General features: G+C 41.7%; 1 protein-coding gene across 1 annotated transcript in view; it reads right to left on the bottom strand.

Moving 5' to 3' along the window:
* TBC1D14 (TBC1 domain family member 14) overlaps positions 1 to 9,229 on the bottom strand; it is a 64,589-nt gene extending 55,360 nt beyond the window's left edge. The window contains exons 1-2 of the mRNA XM_066548653.1: positions 9,123 to 9,229; positions 3,094 to 3,829 (exon numbers count right to left, since the gene is read on the bottom strand). Coding sequence (XP_066404750.1) covers positions 3,094 to 3,829; positions 9,123 to 9,165 — 779 coding nt within the window. The 5' untranslated portion in view covers positions 9,166 to 9,229. The remainder of the gene's footprint in view (positions 1 to 3,093; positions 3,830 to 9,122) is intronic.
* Positions 9,230 to 15,819: the final 6,590 nt, after the last annotated feature.

Below are 15,819 nucleotides of genomic sequence, written 5' to 3'. Positions count from 1 at the left end.
AGGCCAGGAAACTTTCTTCACCACAGTGCTCAAAGAGGCAGGGCAGGAGCACTCCATTCCCGAGTGATCTTGAAGGTGCCAGAACTGAAGGAAGTAAGCCAACAGTGCTTCCTTCTTCCTTGATCTCTTCTACAACTCATTTTGTAAATGCAGTCTCAAACCAAAACTTCAGAACACACTACAGAACTGACACAGAATATGCAACCTTGTGCACAGTGCACATGCACACATGCATACAGTCTCAAAAGGAAAAGTGAATGTACAGAGTGCCAAAAATTACTTTATATTCTAAACCAACTACTTCTCTAAGCATTTTCTTGGTATTGAGAAAGACTTACCCCCTAGCTGATACATAAGTAGCTTAAGCACATGTGACCAAGCACTGGAGGCATCTAATTATTGTCAGTATTATCTCTACAGGCAGCCACAAAACTGACATGTCAAGGCCAAGTTTACTCTGATAAGATCAGAGAAATTAGCACATTCTCAGAGGCCAGATGGGGTTCAATACAAGCAGAGGTGCCATTTCAAGAAGCAAGGTTTCTCCCTTTTACCAAATATCAACAACCTGTGCAAAACATTAAGCTGACTCATCTTTGCTCTCAATGGCTCAAAGGTGTACCCTATTACCCAGAGAAGCCCTCAAAGAGCTAAACCTGCAGATTAAGGCTGAGTCTCTGCACTGCAGCCTTACCCCAGGACCATGAGGCTGCTGCAAGGCAGTGTACAAAGTACTCAGGTCTCATTATTCCATGTTGTACACATGTATGCCAGCCACTGGTCAAAGCCAAGACAATTTGGCTTTCTCCTGCCATGGTTCATGCTTGGTTTTCTGAAGTGAAGTTTATGCACTCAACCTGAGACTGAAGCACAACTTTCAGCAGAGTGCAGGGCTAAGAACACACTCCTTTCTGGGACTTTGTTTACACCCACCACTGCAGCACTTGGAACAAACTGCTTTAGGAAGCTCCCTCTCAGCAAGCTGGTCTTTAACAATACTGTTCAAAATGCCTCCTCTTCATCTCACACTGCACACAAACCCTGGTACAGAGCACAGGGGAGCTGAGTAGGAAGGCCTCTAGAAAGCAGATACTTTCAAACAAAACACTGGAAGACCCAGGTTCATTTACTTCAGTACTCGTATAAGTCCTGGGAATCCAAGAAACTCCAGGGAACAGGGAGTTTTCAAACCCAGGGATGGCAGATTACAAACACCAACATAAACTAGCAAGGGCATGTTTTGAACCCTTACAATGCTGACAGTATAAATATAAATAGTACTCCCTGTGGCACAGAACAACCTCTGAGGCTCCCTGCATGTTCAATACCTGTGAAACTCACCACCAGGTCTCATGACATGAGATGGTGCATAAAATATGGGGGTGTGGTGTGCAAGTACAGACAGACAGTGGGCAGCTCTTGTTTCCAAAACAGTGCAGGAAGTGGATGCCAAAGAGGAGGATATTCAAGGTCAGGTTACAGACTGAGCACCTGGAACTTCAAAGCCGATCATCTAGTTTGAACTTAATCCTCATATTCTTACAATGACATCACCCAGTGACCAAGATTATCTGCTCCCCATTTAAAAGGCAGTAATGACAGCCTTTGTTTCCTGGCATTCAATGTACCTGCAAAGATTCAGGTGAAAAAGCTCAGTCTAGTGAGTACTACAGTTTCTGCAACACTGGTAAAACCACCACAGACTACACTAGAACAGAATTTGGACACATGGCTTTGCTGTGTTGGATAAGAAAAGCTGAGAAGTGGTTAAACATCCTACTCTGAGTGGGGTCTAAATGTGCCTGTTCCACTCTGCTCCCTGCCAGGCTGAAGGACAGCATTTGTTTCAGTTGGCAGTTGTGCTACCAGAACGGGTAACAAAAGTTTATGCTTTGAAGTGCTGAGAAGCCTCCTGCTTCAGAATTAAGTCTGGTTCCATGGCAACAAACAGACAAGGGTCCACAAAAGCATCAGCACCTCAAACATGACTGATGACTGGAGTTCTGCTGCACAGTACTTTAACCTAAGAATAAAAATCAACAAAGGCTTCAGTCAACTTAGGTCTAAACAAACTGATTTTCTTAAGCTTTGCAAATAAGGCAGCCTTTCAAAGAATGTTTTCTGCCAATTCTTGATGTATTTTATTAGCCTACTTATCTCATGCAAGAGAAAAATTGCATGAGGAAAGAGATACTAGCTGAAGCCATGTGCAAAACAGGTTATTTACAGCCAACTCCGCTTGATGTCTAAAATTTCTTTCTAGAACAATTTATTTTAAATATATCAAACTTCAGATGATATAACTTAAAAATAAGAAACATTATGAGCGCCTTACATAACTTTAAAAAAAGAACCCACTAGCAAACAGCTCAACTCCCCAAAGTAGCTTAGTCCTCTTCCTTATTCCCCACTTCCCTGGGGTATCTGCATTTAATTCATACAAAGGCCACAATTAGAAACTGCTTTGGGTAGTCAATGCCATCATTTCAACAAATGGGTGACACAATGTCAGAGGTTTTTATTCCACACAAAAATTAAGGGAAAAGGTATTAAAAAAGCAGTAACTGAGATTTGGAAAGACCAGAGTAGTCCTACCAAGTGTTTGTAAAGTATTTATATTTTAAGCTTCATACCCTTAGAATGATCAATAAAATATTCCATCACTACTAAACTACTTATGAATTTTCAGATGTCAAAGTTCTTTAATACAGGTATGGATTCTACCTATATTTATCTATTTATGTGACACAAGATTAAAGACCTTGGCCAAAATCACAAGATATCACAAAAGATATCACTGGAGAAGCCACTGTTCAGAAGAAAAAAGACCTTGTTCAGAAATCCTTTTACTGTAACATAGAAGGAATGTTCCAAGATTTAAGATGCTTCCATACATCATGAACATAACAGAGTAGGATGCAGAGCCTTGGACCGCAGCAATATTTGCCTATTTACTCAAAACAGAAAATATATGTTAATACTGATCTCAATTAAAACACCAAGGTATTATATTTTTCAAAGTACAACAACAAAGAGGACCTTTCTCCTAAGATCTTCCATAATCCATTAAAATATATTTTATGGAAACATTACCTGGCAAAGAAGTTTGTAAAAGGTCCCAGTATTTTCCGTTTACTGTCCACGTCTGTCCCATGACAATACTGCTGCTGGTTCTGGTCAGTGCTGTCTCTAGAGGAATTCAGGGTAACATCTGAAAAGTGCGCCTCGTCAGTCTCCAGATTGACAATTGCACTTGAACTGCTTGTGACCACAAAGTCCAAAATGTCTTCATTGCTAACTGATAAAGTTGTTGACAGTTCCGTGCTAAGACTAGACACACTACAAACAGAGATGTCATCGCTTCGATTGAGCGTTTTTGAGGTTGGGCTGTAGAGTTTGACAGTGTCATAGCCAGTCCTGGGGAAGGTGGAGGATTTGCGCACGGCGTGCTCGTGCTCGGCAGCCAGCGCATGCGGAGGCACGTACGGCGGCAGCGTGCACGTGCTCTGGAAAGCCCTGTCAGGCACCAGCTCGGGTTCTGACTGCTTTCTCTTCACATTCAACACACTGCAGTGAACAGGCTCTGGATTTCCTATTTCTAGAGTTGGAATACCAGAATCCACTGATTTAAGGCTATGACAATCTTCTAAAGCAGTGGAGAGGAGGCCAGGTCCATACTCAGGCAATGAGAGCTCTCTCGGGGTCCCAGAGTTCAAGTTTTGAAGGCCCTGGATACTGCTGCCCACTCTTGCATCCACAATTCCCATGAAGGTCAAACCATTTAAAGAGTTGGATATATTTGCATCAGTTGTCTTGGCCCAGCTGGTAACTGGTTAAAAAGAAAGAAAAGATTAGGAGTTTGCAGGAAGGTTGTGGATTGTTCTCGACTGTTTTGTAGGGTTGGTTTTTTTTCATGGTTGTTTCTTGGTTTGTTTTTTTAATGCACTCAGTCCTGTCCTAATTTAGGCTTTTAATTAAAAATTATTTGTCTTCTCTTGCACATGATTATTATCCCTTCCCCCAGCATGAACAACCAGGACAATGGCAACTTAAATTAGGCTTCTAGCAAATGTGAAGCATGAAAAGCTTTTCATAAGCAGTTTGTGTGCTCATGTTTGCTCCTTACACATCTCCTGGGAGTAAAATTACATACTATAAAACCTGCAGTATTTTAATGTTCCCTGTCAATACTGAGGCAAATATATGAGATTTATTTTTATACAGTCATAAATTCATATTTGCTGATGTCGGAGAGCTACAAAACTTGTTTCCATACACTTAGACCAGATTCATAATTGTTCATTTAAACAGAATTTCTCAGCATTCTTTTGGAAACTATAAAACTGATAATAAAATTGTCACAGAAGAGAATGCATAATGTATTACTGTTGCATTAAGGAAGAGATGCAAACTCTGAACAGCTATAAAACTATCCACAGAGTCAATGTTTTGACAATATGCACAATGCACTTCATCAGTGCACATTTAGTAGCAATAAGATTTGCAAATACACTGAATTTACTGCACTCAGGGACTCTGATCCTCCATCCATGCTGTCTCCCCAGGGCCTGCCAGCAGGTCAGTTAATCCAGTCAGTGCCCCAATTCCAGTCTGAATCTGAATGACCTGCAAAGCAAGGGCTGTCAAAAAGGAGCTACAGGTTGGAGGCACCGAACTTAACGGCAACTTTTATACACCTGGGACACCAACAGGAATACTGCCCTGGCTTCCAGAACTGCTACTGACCCTTTAAACACTATATGAGCTATATAACACCATATATTACACAGATCTTTTTCCATATGAGTAGTAAATTGTCTACAGCTCTTCTGAAGTTTGCAATGCAATTACTCTGCAGCAGTTGGCAGAACAAATATGCACATATTGCTTCAATTTCTTCTGTCTGAAACACTCTGGGATAAGTGTGAATGAGTGAAGAACACTCATTCCATCTTGCAAACAGACTGCTTTCTAGACAGATTTTTCTTCAGCTCCTGAAGCCTGGTCTCCTATTCTCTCTCAAGTAGAGCACTCAATTAAAGGTCCTGGTTGTTCTCTAGAAGGTCCTCCCCACATTCTATTTTTAAAAAACAAATACACATGTACCCCAAAAGAAAACCCAAAGTTCTCAGGCTCTAATGTCAGTGAAAACTGCTATCTCACAGCACTTCTAACCCCCTGGTTAATGTCACCTGAGCCCTGCCAAACACCAGGGTTTGACACACAGTCCATCCTTAGATCTGAGGACATCAATACAGTTTGCCATTGTGATACCAACAGGCAATGAGTGAGAGAAAACTCATTTCAAACATATCACACTGGTCCAAACAGAATTTTTTCCCGTAAGTTTTCAGTCATGTGGAAAGTTCAGGAATCCACCTGTACTTCGTATGCTACACTAAATCTTTAACTTACTACCCAAACAATATTTGCTAGCAGTTCAATCCACTCCTAAGTACAGGCAAAAGTCGAGGACAGACAACCCTGGATATTTCATCTTTTAGACTTCTTCAGAACTTTTTAACAGCCAACTATATGCTACCCATCCAAATCAATCAAAGCATCAATTGCCTAATCCTCTGCCTAAGCAAGGTTTCAAGTGTATTGTTTTGACTAAAAAGCTTGTGAAGATGTGTGAAGAACTCAAAGAGTTGCTATAGCAACTTTTTCATATTACCATGGTTTGAAAAGTTTACATCCCCTGCAATTAAAGTATGTTTTGAAATAGCTGGCATACCAACTGTGTACATTCTAAATTCTTTATTCACTAAATTAAAGTTGCAAGGGCCAGCAAAAAACAAACCCTAAACAGCAATTCTTGAATGCAGGCAGCAAACTATACTCCAGGAGTCAACAGTGATAGTTCAAGTGTACAAATAAGACAGAACACGGAGCATCAGATATAATTACTGTTGTATATACTGGAATCTCCTGTTCTCAGACCTTCTTACTTGAATTCACTTATTTTTCTAACATAAGTCTGACTTTGTTCTTCTCCTTGTGCTCACCTTTATTTCTTCATATACTTCACATTGCTCTTCAAACCCACAGCCCACCCCAGCCCCTTTTGTTACTCTAAAGCATATACACATACACACTTCAGAACAGGGTAACCAAGAGGTTTGACTTACAAGAATTCAAACTTTTGAATGAATCTAGAAAGTGCAATCCAGGAAACAAAACACAAATGTAATCTGTCAGGAACAGCTTTGATGATGTTTGGGTAAACAGTACAAGCATGTTCCCATAATGAATTCCTCCCATGACTGCCTTTACTTCTGCTCAATGATTTTCCCAAGCAGCAGCCAGTCCTTAGCTTAATTGCACTGCTCTTCTCAACCAAGCTTACAAATGGTAAGCATTCAAGTGACCTTGGCAGAGGCAGTAACTACAGCAGCTCAAGAGGCCAAATACTGTAAACAAAAGAATTACAAAGAAAAAAAGTGAAAATAGCTTCTGTACTCAGTGTAGAATTTTATTTTAACTTGACTTGGTATTTTTTCAAGCAATAAATTTAACAGGAAGAGATCCTTTAAACGGGCAAGCAAGAAATGCAGAAGCATACAACACTACAGCTTGCTGGAGCAAATTATGCAATAACAAGTTACAAAGGTTTTACACAGTTCAGCAAAACTGTGGGAGGCTTTGAAGTGTACCCATCAAGGGCTTTAAATGAAAACTTGAGATGCAGTCAGCTCTCAAAAACACACAGGAGAACTCCTTGATTCATTTTGAGTTAAGCTGTTGTAGGATTGTTTTTAAGGATGGAGTGATATTTATACTCTGTTTTAGCTGCCTCATTGGTAAGTGCAAAATCTGACAATTTCTGTCAAATATTCTGTCGTGTACTCCCAATGCTAACTTCTTTCCATAAAGCATTTATTAAGATAACAATGTTGAAACATTATCATCTGAGTACCATAAACTACTGAGAAATAGTATGCAATTTGGTCTGCACAAGATTCATAATCCCCATTGTTTATTTAAATATATTAGATTGAAATAAAATCAATATTTGTAAAGTCTTAACATCCTATGTCTTATAGAGAACATGATCTCATAAGAGGGAACATCCCACAGGAAATAACAAGGAAAAGGGAATTAATAAAATACAGCCAAGGTCACAAGTGGCAATGAGAGAGCAGGTAGATGCTATTTACTCATTAACACTTCCAACTTAAGTGCTAAGGAGCACATGATAAAGACACTTTTGTAGCCAGGTTCAAAGTTAACATCGGGACACAACTATTCACACAAAGGGCAGTTAACCTGTGCAACTCTTTGTCACAGAACACTGTGGATGCAAGAAATTTACATCTAAGCTTGGGAATACAAAATCACTGATGATTCCTAAGCAAAGAAAAACTTAGAAAGGCTCTAAACTGCGAGTATCAGAACTTCAAGAAAACATCAACACACATTAATTCTGCTTTCAGACCCTCCCCTAGGTACATTTTTTTCTGACAGGTGGAGTTTCCATCTGTCTCAGTAGGGCTGTCTGTACGGCCTCACATTCCCCAGATTCTGATCACAGCATGCAAGAAGGCATGTTCTGACAATAACCAGAGGCTTTAAAACACATTTTGGCTTTGCATATCACTCAACCATACAGAGGGAACAAGTCATATTTGATTATAATTTCTAAAATCCACAATAAAATGGCTTTTTAAACCACTTTGATATAAAAGTTAAATATAACAGCAATGCCAAACCATTAGAGTAAAACAAAATCAGAAAGATGCAAACTCAAGGCCTGTTATTCCAAGTTTGCTAGGACTTATGATGCAGTTCAGGCAAGCAACAAGGGTAAGACAATAATTTGCAAAAAAAGGCTTTCTCTTTGCTTGCCTCGCAGGAATGAGAAGAGGAATGATTCCATACACAGCTCAGTTCTCAAAGAGTTAACATCACACATTACCTCTTCAACACTTACTTCTGCTAGGAGTTTTTCTCAAACTTTTAAGAACAAGGAATTTCTTCAATTACAAAGTTGCAATTTTTTTTCTTCTTAAAGATTTTTTTTTAATTAATGGCTTATATTCTCCATACTTTTGATATTATTTTTGTTGCATGTATCAAGAAATATATTGCTGTTATTGAGTGACCTTGGTGCACAAGAGCATCAAACTCAGTTTTGTTTATTAAAGATTTCTTTGTTCCATTTGTGTGCACGTTCTAACAGCCACAGCATTGCCAGAAGTGAAGAACTCCTGAAACTAGAAAAAGTCTGCCCTTTAACTAAACATGGGATACAGTAATTAAGGTTACCTATGTAAGTACTGCCGAAACTTTGCTGGCAAAAAGAAAATAAACTAGTGGGGATGTTTTTTGTTTTGTTTTAATTAAGATGACTATTATCTAACTCTCAGTGGTGACCTTTTAGAAGTGTGAGCTTTACAAAGCTGGCTTCTGAGCGGAGTGCTCGGAGAATAATCATAAGTAAGCCATTCACCGCTTTCCGACTGTTTTTGCTCCGTCAGGCAAGCAATACAAACAAGTTACAGTGCTCTGCTAAAGCCTCTGCTCCAGAAGCGCTTTACAGGGCTTTTACCCTCCCCACACCATTATTACTGAAAACTCTGTGAATCACATTAAATTTGCAGCAACGTCAAGAGAACTTCAGCTGCTGTGAGATGTAGTTTTGTTTGGTCTTTGGGAATTGCCTGGGAGACCTCGACTAGAAGAGAGGCAGCGAGATGAAAGTTGCTTCCTTCTCACGGGCTGAACCCGACTCGCTGTACGAAGGCTCCGAGCTAGCGGCCTTGGCTTACAAAACAACCCAAAGAAACTGAAACAACCGAAAGAAAAAAAAAAAAAAAAAAGCCACAACCAAAGCCTTGAGGAAGCAGCGTTTCACTCTTCTCTGCGGTCTTCAACCCACTCGGTGAACACTCCGAGGGTTCAGCCCACCTGCTCCTCTTAACTTTTTTACGTGGGCACGGCCGGGTAAGTCAGCCCGGCAGCCAGCGCGGCCCCTCGGTGCTGAGGCTGCTCCCTCCCGCCCGCCCCGCTCGGCCCCGGGCTCTGCCCCTCACACCAACAGGTACCGCCAGCACCCCCAGCACGGCGGGGCTGCGCCGCCGCCCGAGCAGGAACAGCCCCGAGGAGCCCGGACGCCTCACCGGGGTAGCGCTGCCCTCCGTCGCTCTCGTCACGCTGGGCCATGCCCGACGCGCCCCACAGCCGCTGCTGCGGGACTAGGAGGCGGCCGGAGGCTGCGGCGGGCACTCCATGTCGCTGCTCTCCGGTCCCCGCGGAGCAGCGCCGGGCTCAGCGCGGCTGAGGCGGAGCAGCCGCCCCTCGCCGGCCACCCCCTCGGCGTGGCGCGGGGCCTCCCATGGCGGTGGCGGCGGCGCACACCTGGCTGCGGGACAGGTGCCGGGCTCCTCCGGCGATGCTCCAACCCCCGCAGCCCGGACTCCTCCCGCCCCGCCTCCGCTCCCCCTGCCCGGCTCGCCGGGGAAGCCCCGCCCGCCGGGAAAGGGAACGCCTGCGCGCAGGGGGGCGAGGGGCGGCCGCCGCCGAGCGCCATTTTGAATCGCCTCAGCGCCTGTGGCGGGCTGGGTGGCGGTGCTCGCTTGGCTCAGCCGCGGAGGCGCCCTGGGAGCGGGGCTGTGGCTCGGGAACTGGTTCCGAGGAGCCCCCGGAGCGGAGGGAAACGGGGCTGTGGCTGAGAGCGCTCGTTTCAAGGAGCCCCGGGCTCGGCGGGAGCCACTTTGTGGCCGCCGGGCGCTGCAGCCCGTCCCGCGTTACTGCCGGGGCCGGCGGGCGGCCCTGGCCGTGCCCGGGGGGAGCAGGAGGGTGGGCGGGCTGCGCTCGTGTTGGGGAAAACCAGAATTCAGTGGGTGTGGAAGTGTGGGCTGCGGAACGTGTGGAGGTATCGCGTCCAGGTGTGTCCCTAGCTCTGTGGAACTCTGGTATTGTGTTCTGTAATGCCAAAAGTGGAAGCTCTAGAGTGGTAGTTGCGATTTGTATTTTTATCTTTCCATTCTCTTCACCGTCGTCTCAAAGTGCGCCCTTTTGGGGGTGGAGCTGTGCACACCCTGTTCTACCCTCACACTGATTTCCGAGCAGTCAACACCTGACAGGAGCAGAGCTGTCGTGTTTCCTTATCAGCTGCGAAACTCGGCGCTGTTTTGTTTTCTGTTAAGGTCACATGTTTTGCACCTAGAGTCGGTGATCATGTCTCTAGAACGGTGGTAAGATAAAGCTGCCCCCATCTGAACCGAGGATTTAAGCACTCCCGTCAACTCACGCCTCTCATGTCTACACTGAAGCTGGAAGTGTGAGGGCAGCAGACACAAATATCTGAACTTGTGTTGGGGCAGCTGGTTCGCTATGAAGTGGTGCAAACCCATGATTATTCAAGCTTCGATATGGGCAAGTTACACTTGAATGAATCGTGAGAGGCTGAGGTAAACCTGTACCGAAGTACTTGCCACCATGACCCTGTTGACACCAATTCCATACTATGAAGATAAGAATTGGATTGTTCTGAAACTGCTCTGAAAATCTACCATCAACCAAAAATTATACCTCTGCAGATAGTTTGTTTCTGTGACTGGATCAGTTCTTAGTCTGCTGTATTTCTAAGATGGGTATCAACATAAAATGATTTAAGATTGGCACTACTTTTTCCATATATTCTTTTGAAAATGACTACCATCTCTGTAAGAGAGCTTCCATATTAAATGTAAATTTAAAAAGGTAAATAAAAGCAAACCAATTTTGAGGCACTATAAACTTGTTTATATGCAAAAGATTTTTGGCGCTTATACTCTCACTAATTCCTTTTATTAAATTTTTTCTTCTGTTTTTGAGAGCATGAATCAATTCTTCTGTTGGAGCAACCAGAAGAGAATATTGTCATCATGATGTGTCACTGTACCTAGGTTAGTTGTTTGGTTCCCAGGGTAAATAAAATAATGGAAACAGTCAGGACCTCTCTACTTCTGCAGAGTGCCTGCACAGGAAATAATGATGCTTCCAGCCTAATATAATTTAGGCTGAAGAAACAATAGAAAAACCTGCTGCAGAATCTTTCAGTGGTAAGCAGAGCATATGGAAAGTCACAGAAAATTGCAGCCTGGTCAATATAAAAGAACCACCCCTGTATTGTACATGAATGGCTGTGTAACTCATAGGAAAGGGGAAGTAGCATTTCTGGTTGTCATGAGCTGTTACCAAAAGGTGTTTTGCATTAGCAGTATCAGTCCTTTCATGCCCCCTCCATCCCAGATAAGGTAAATTTCTGTCTGCAAATAATGTGTATTATTACTTCTCTGTTTGGGGAAAAGCTGAAAGGCTCACACTGTGACTGAGTACAATGTCACACCAGTAGCTGTGATGAAGTGTGGCATGTGCTAATTACTGAAAGGAAACAGAACAGGTACTGCTAGGTACAGGAAGCACAAAAGCATAACTCAGCATAAAGGGGACCTTTAGCACCTTTATTTTGCAGCAGCTGTGCAAAATTTAAGTCCACATAGAAAGGCACACAGAAATCAATTCTTCCTGTTTAAACACGTGGGTTGTAAGTAAATCCTCAGAATGTGATAAGAAGTTAATTGTGGCACATAAAATCAGTGTGGTTATTATCAGTCTTTCGCTGCTGATTCAGGGTCAAGTAAACCTACAGCACACTTAATTTTATTAAAATTCTTGGAATAAAATCATGTTCTGTTTAACATGCAGCTGTTGTGTAGACATGAAATGTTACATAGAGCAGCCTCAAACTGGCAATTATGTTCAGCTGGTGGGCAAAAAAACTTCTACATGTATATTAATAGCCTGGTGCTAGTGAATTTAATTTTTTTAAAAACATTCTGTTCAAAAGCTCTGTCATACAGGCTCATATTAATGCCAGTAGAGTTTGATATCCCAGGTTTATGGTTATTCTGCAAGAAAGCATGAAGAGTTTTTGCTCTCTTCTGTCTTGGTGATTTCTCTAAAATATACAACATATGATAAAAGTACACCAAATACCAGTCCTCTGTTTCATTAGAGCCAAGGAACAGAAATGCAATTTTCTGTCATGCTTCTGATGCCTGTAGATATGAGAAAGCATTCTCTACTTAGGCTTTCAGTTCTGTTTTGAAGCTTCAGCAATTTTGTAATTTATACAACTTCAAATTTATTTTTTAAGAACTAGATGAGAACATCTAGATTGAATTTTAATTCATCACAAGCCAAGTGTGATGCCAGCAGCTTTCAGAGCTTCATTTGAATCCACTGTGCAGCTCTTCAAAGTCAGTAATTCTCTGTCATAAGCTAGAGGACAATTTAATTTTTTTCTTTATTGTAAAGAATAGCATGTTGTGAAGGTACAGCAGTTGTGCATCACTGTGAGCTGACCAACAGCTCCTGCCTCCACTTGCCATCTCTGTGATTTAAGGCAGTTCTGGCTCACCCAGGCCCGAGTGCAAGGGTACCAAGTGTGGCAGTGCTGGACACTCCCAGCTGTTATCCATCAGAGACAGAGAAGCTCTCTCTGAAAAGCGAATGTTAGCAATACAGGAGACATTGCTCCTTTTCCTCCTTGCTTTACAGAATTACTGTAGGCACAGTGAAATAATCCATTCATGTTATATGGCACAAGAAAAGGGAACTGTGAATATATTCAGGTTTCTACTGACTCGTAGCAATGTATAGGGTAATAATTCTGTGAAAAATTCAATACCTTGGAAGCAAATGGTGATGCTTTTGAGGAATGAATATTATGCTCTTCTACTTCAGATTGATCAGAAATTAATTTTGTTCACACAAAACTATTTTTGCCTGTGTGTATTTGATAGCAGTCCATTTTCAGCATGACCACCATCTGCACTGGCATTCCTACTAGAGGTAGACTGTCTGTACACCAGGCCATTTTCATAGGTTTGGGGTGAATCAGGAACAGCTGGAGAACATGGTATTTGATTATCCCAAAAGGCTGCCTCTTCCTATAGGAACTTAGACCTGATAAAGGATGAGGAAGCTTGGTCTATAGCTACCATCACTTCTGTTACCACTGGGTAAGAACAGACTGAGATGGTTTCCCTCCATGAGACAGCAAGAAAGTAAAGAGCAGGAAAGACAGGGGAAAGTGTGTGAGACTTTCCAGCATGTTTGAACTGATATTACTGAGACACGATGCGTGACAGGATTGTTTCTATCACTGTCTACAAGCTGTTTGGGAAAGACAACATGAGTAATAAGGTGTGAAGGAGTAAAACTGTATCAACTAAAAACATTACTCCTTGCATAATATCTCAGAATTGCAGACTCCTGAGTGCCCATAAATAATCACTCACAAAGCCTCCACGGTACCTCTGTTACAGATCTTCACTCATCACTAAATCATGCCAGAGAAGGAAACATGGTTGCTATTATGCACAGCTGCATAATGAAAAGCTGGAGTTCTAGAACAGATTTATTCTCTTATGCAAGCACTATTTAAATTACATTTCCAAAAGAAAACAGATCTATTCTGGAGCAGTTGCCAACATGGCAACATCTACTGGAACTCACTACAAAGTAAAAATGAAGTACTGGACTAAAAATCAATTGTTGTCTAGACCTAGTAGGGATGAAGGAAACTAAGTAACATTCAGTTTGGGCAGGTAACAGATTATTATGCCTCCATGGAACTGCAGTGATTCAAGGAATTTAATATTTTTGTACTGAATACAATAACAGGAAAAATGGTGGAAAACTATTTAAAACCCATGAATGACAACTTGACTTCTTGAAGAAGACTTTGTTGTCTTCTTCAAATAGATGAAGGTTCCAGAGGCAAATGATTGAGGGCTAGAACTCCATTGCAAAGTGAGGACCATTAGAAGCCAAATAGCAATGAAAAAACTAGAAGTTATGAAATGTAAGAAAAAAAGTAAAAAGGCAAAATCCTACTAAAAGGGTATTGGAAACATAAAGGATGTCCTTAATATTTATTATTGCACAAATAAAGTAACTGCAAAAAATGAAAAATTCAAAACCAGTTTCTGTCCTGTCTCTGTAAGGGATCAGGTTGGCCCATCATAGCAGGTAGAGATTAATGAGACAAATTATTCTGCAACACACAACTTGTACTTTTTTTTTTAAACATAAATTGGGGATGAATGAAGGAAAAAATTACACAAGTTTGTGGGTCATTGCACAATTTCTGATACATTTGTCTAATAAGTTCCTAAAAATCTCTAGCAGTGGAAGTGGCATCCCTTTTTTTAGGTGGTGCTTATGTATTTGCTTTCAGTACTGCTACTGTACTGTACTGTTCTTTGCTTGAGCATTTCCATGGCTACCAACAGGAAAGCAGAGATGAATCTGAAAATGTATTCATCTATTCTTTTTAACAGTATTTTTAGTGCTTAGAAGGAAAAACGGTTTTAGAAGAAATTTAAGAATTTGAGTGTTCTCAGTTTTATGAGACAAGGAGAGTTGCTGCTTCTCCTGTGTCTCTGTTTGCTTGCAGTGAGTAAAATAAGGTCTGTGCAGAAATGATTGCAGTTAACCCTTCATCAGCAAATCCCAAAATTTTGATGTGACAAGCAGTTGTAGCACTTTAAATGACTGTTACAGCTGTTAACAGAGGGACACAGAGACTTTGTACTGCTTTTGCAACCCCTGGTTCTCGGATTAGCTGCAAATGCAGCAATGACAGACACTGTTCTTCCAGAATCATTTGCCCTACAAAAAGGCTGTCAGGCAGAAGGCAGTGCCCATGGCAGCCTCTCAGCTCAGCCTCAGTCCTCATTGTTTACAGGTGAAGTTGTTATACACAGATGAAGTAGGACAGGGACACCAGTGTTTTGTCACTCAGTGGCTTTTTCTCAGCAGCATGTTGGCCCACTGTCAGCTCTGGCAGCTGTTTTTTCCTGTTCATCCCATTATCATCCCATTGGAGCAGAGGTAGACCATAAAATTTATAAGCATTTGCATGTAATACTACAATTTGAGAGGAACTTGAACAATGGAACAGAAGTCTTACAGTAGGAATCTAAAATGTATCAGCAAAGACTCCTTTGTCTCAGACCTCTGGAGTCTTTTTGCTATTAGTTTCACAGGTAATAAAAGAAAATTATGTGACATGCTGTATGTGGAAGGTAATGACTAATTCATTGGGGATAATACTTAACTATGCTGGTCCTGGCAGGGAAAGAATGAGTTACTGTGAAGGAATCCTGGCTTTCCAGAAGGTTCACTGCCTTCCCATGTATTTTCACATCAGACACTCCCATGAAGGCACAGTGTGACATGCATTTACAGCCAGCCTGTCCTACCATTAACAGATGCACTTGCTCTAGGACTATACAGTGGCAGTTTTTGCATGACAGAAGCATTGTTTACACTGGAAACTAATTCTTTACAATATGTATATTTAATATTAATTCAGATACAGGAATTGAAAAGCCTGACTGATGAAATGTAGTTCTTTTATCAAGTATCTTCTATAAATGCAATGATAATATACTACTTCTGCTGTATTTAAGAAATAATTGAAAATAACATATGCCTTTTAAAGTTTCAATGACCAAGTTTGAACAAAAGTATTCACCCAAGGACCTTACAGAGGGACTTCCATTATTTCCCAGTGTGTGTTTCTGTGTTGTTTTCACTGAACTCTTAATTCAGCAGAACTCATTCTGCACACAATCCCAGGTTACCCTGCCTGCAGACTTACAGCACCAAAATGCACAAGGCTCCACCAAGTAGAATGTGAGCTCTTGGGGCTTTTTTTCCTTTCTCTGAAAGGAGGTGCAGCCATGGAATTAGTGAGATACTGGTTACTTGATGGCTGAACACAAATTAAAAGCAGAAATAGAAATCTGCTGGGTTAGA

Source organism: Molothrus aeneus, chromosome 4, assembly GCF_037042795.1.
Source record: "Molothrus aeneus isolate 106 chromosome 4, BPBGC_Maene_1.0, whole genome shotgun sequence".
Taxonomy (NCBI): domain Eukaryota; kingdom Metazoa; phylum Chordata; class Aves; order Passeriformes; family Icteridae; genus Molothrus; species Molothrus aeneus.
This window is presented reverse-complemented; position numbering and strand designations above follow the sequence as displayed.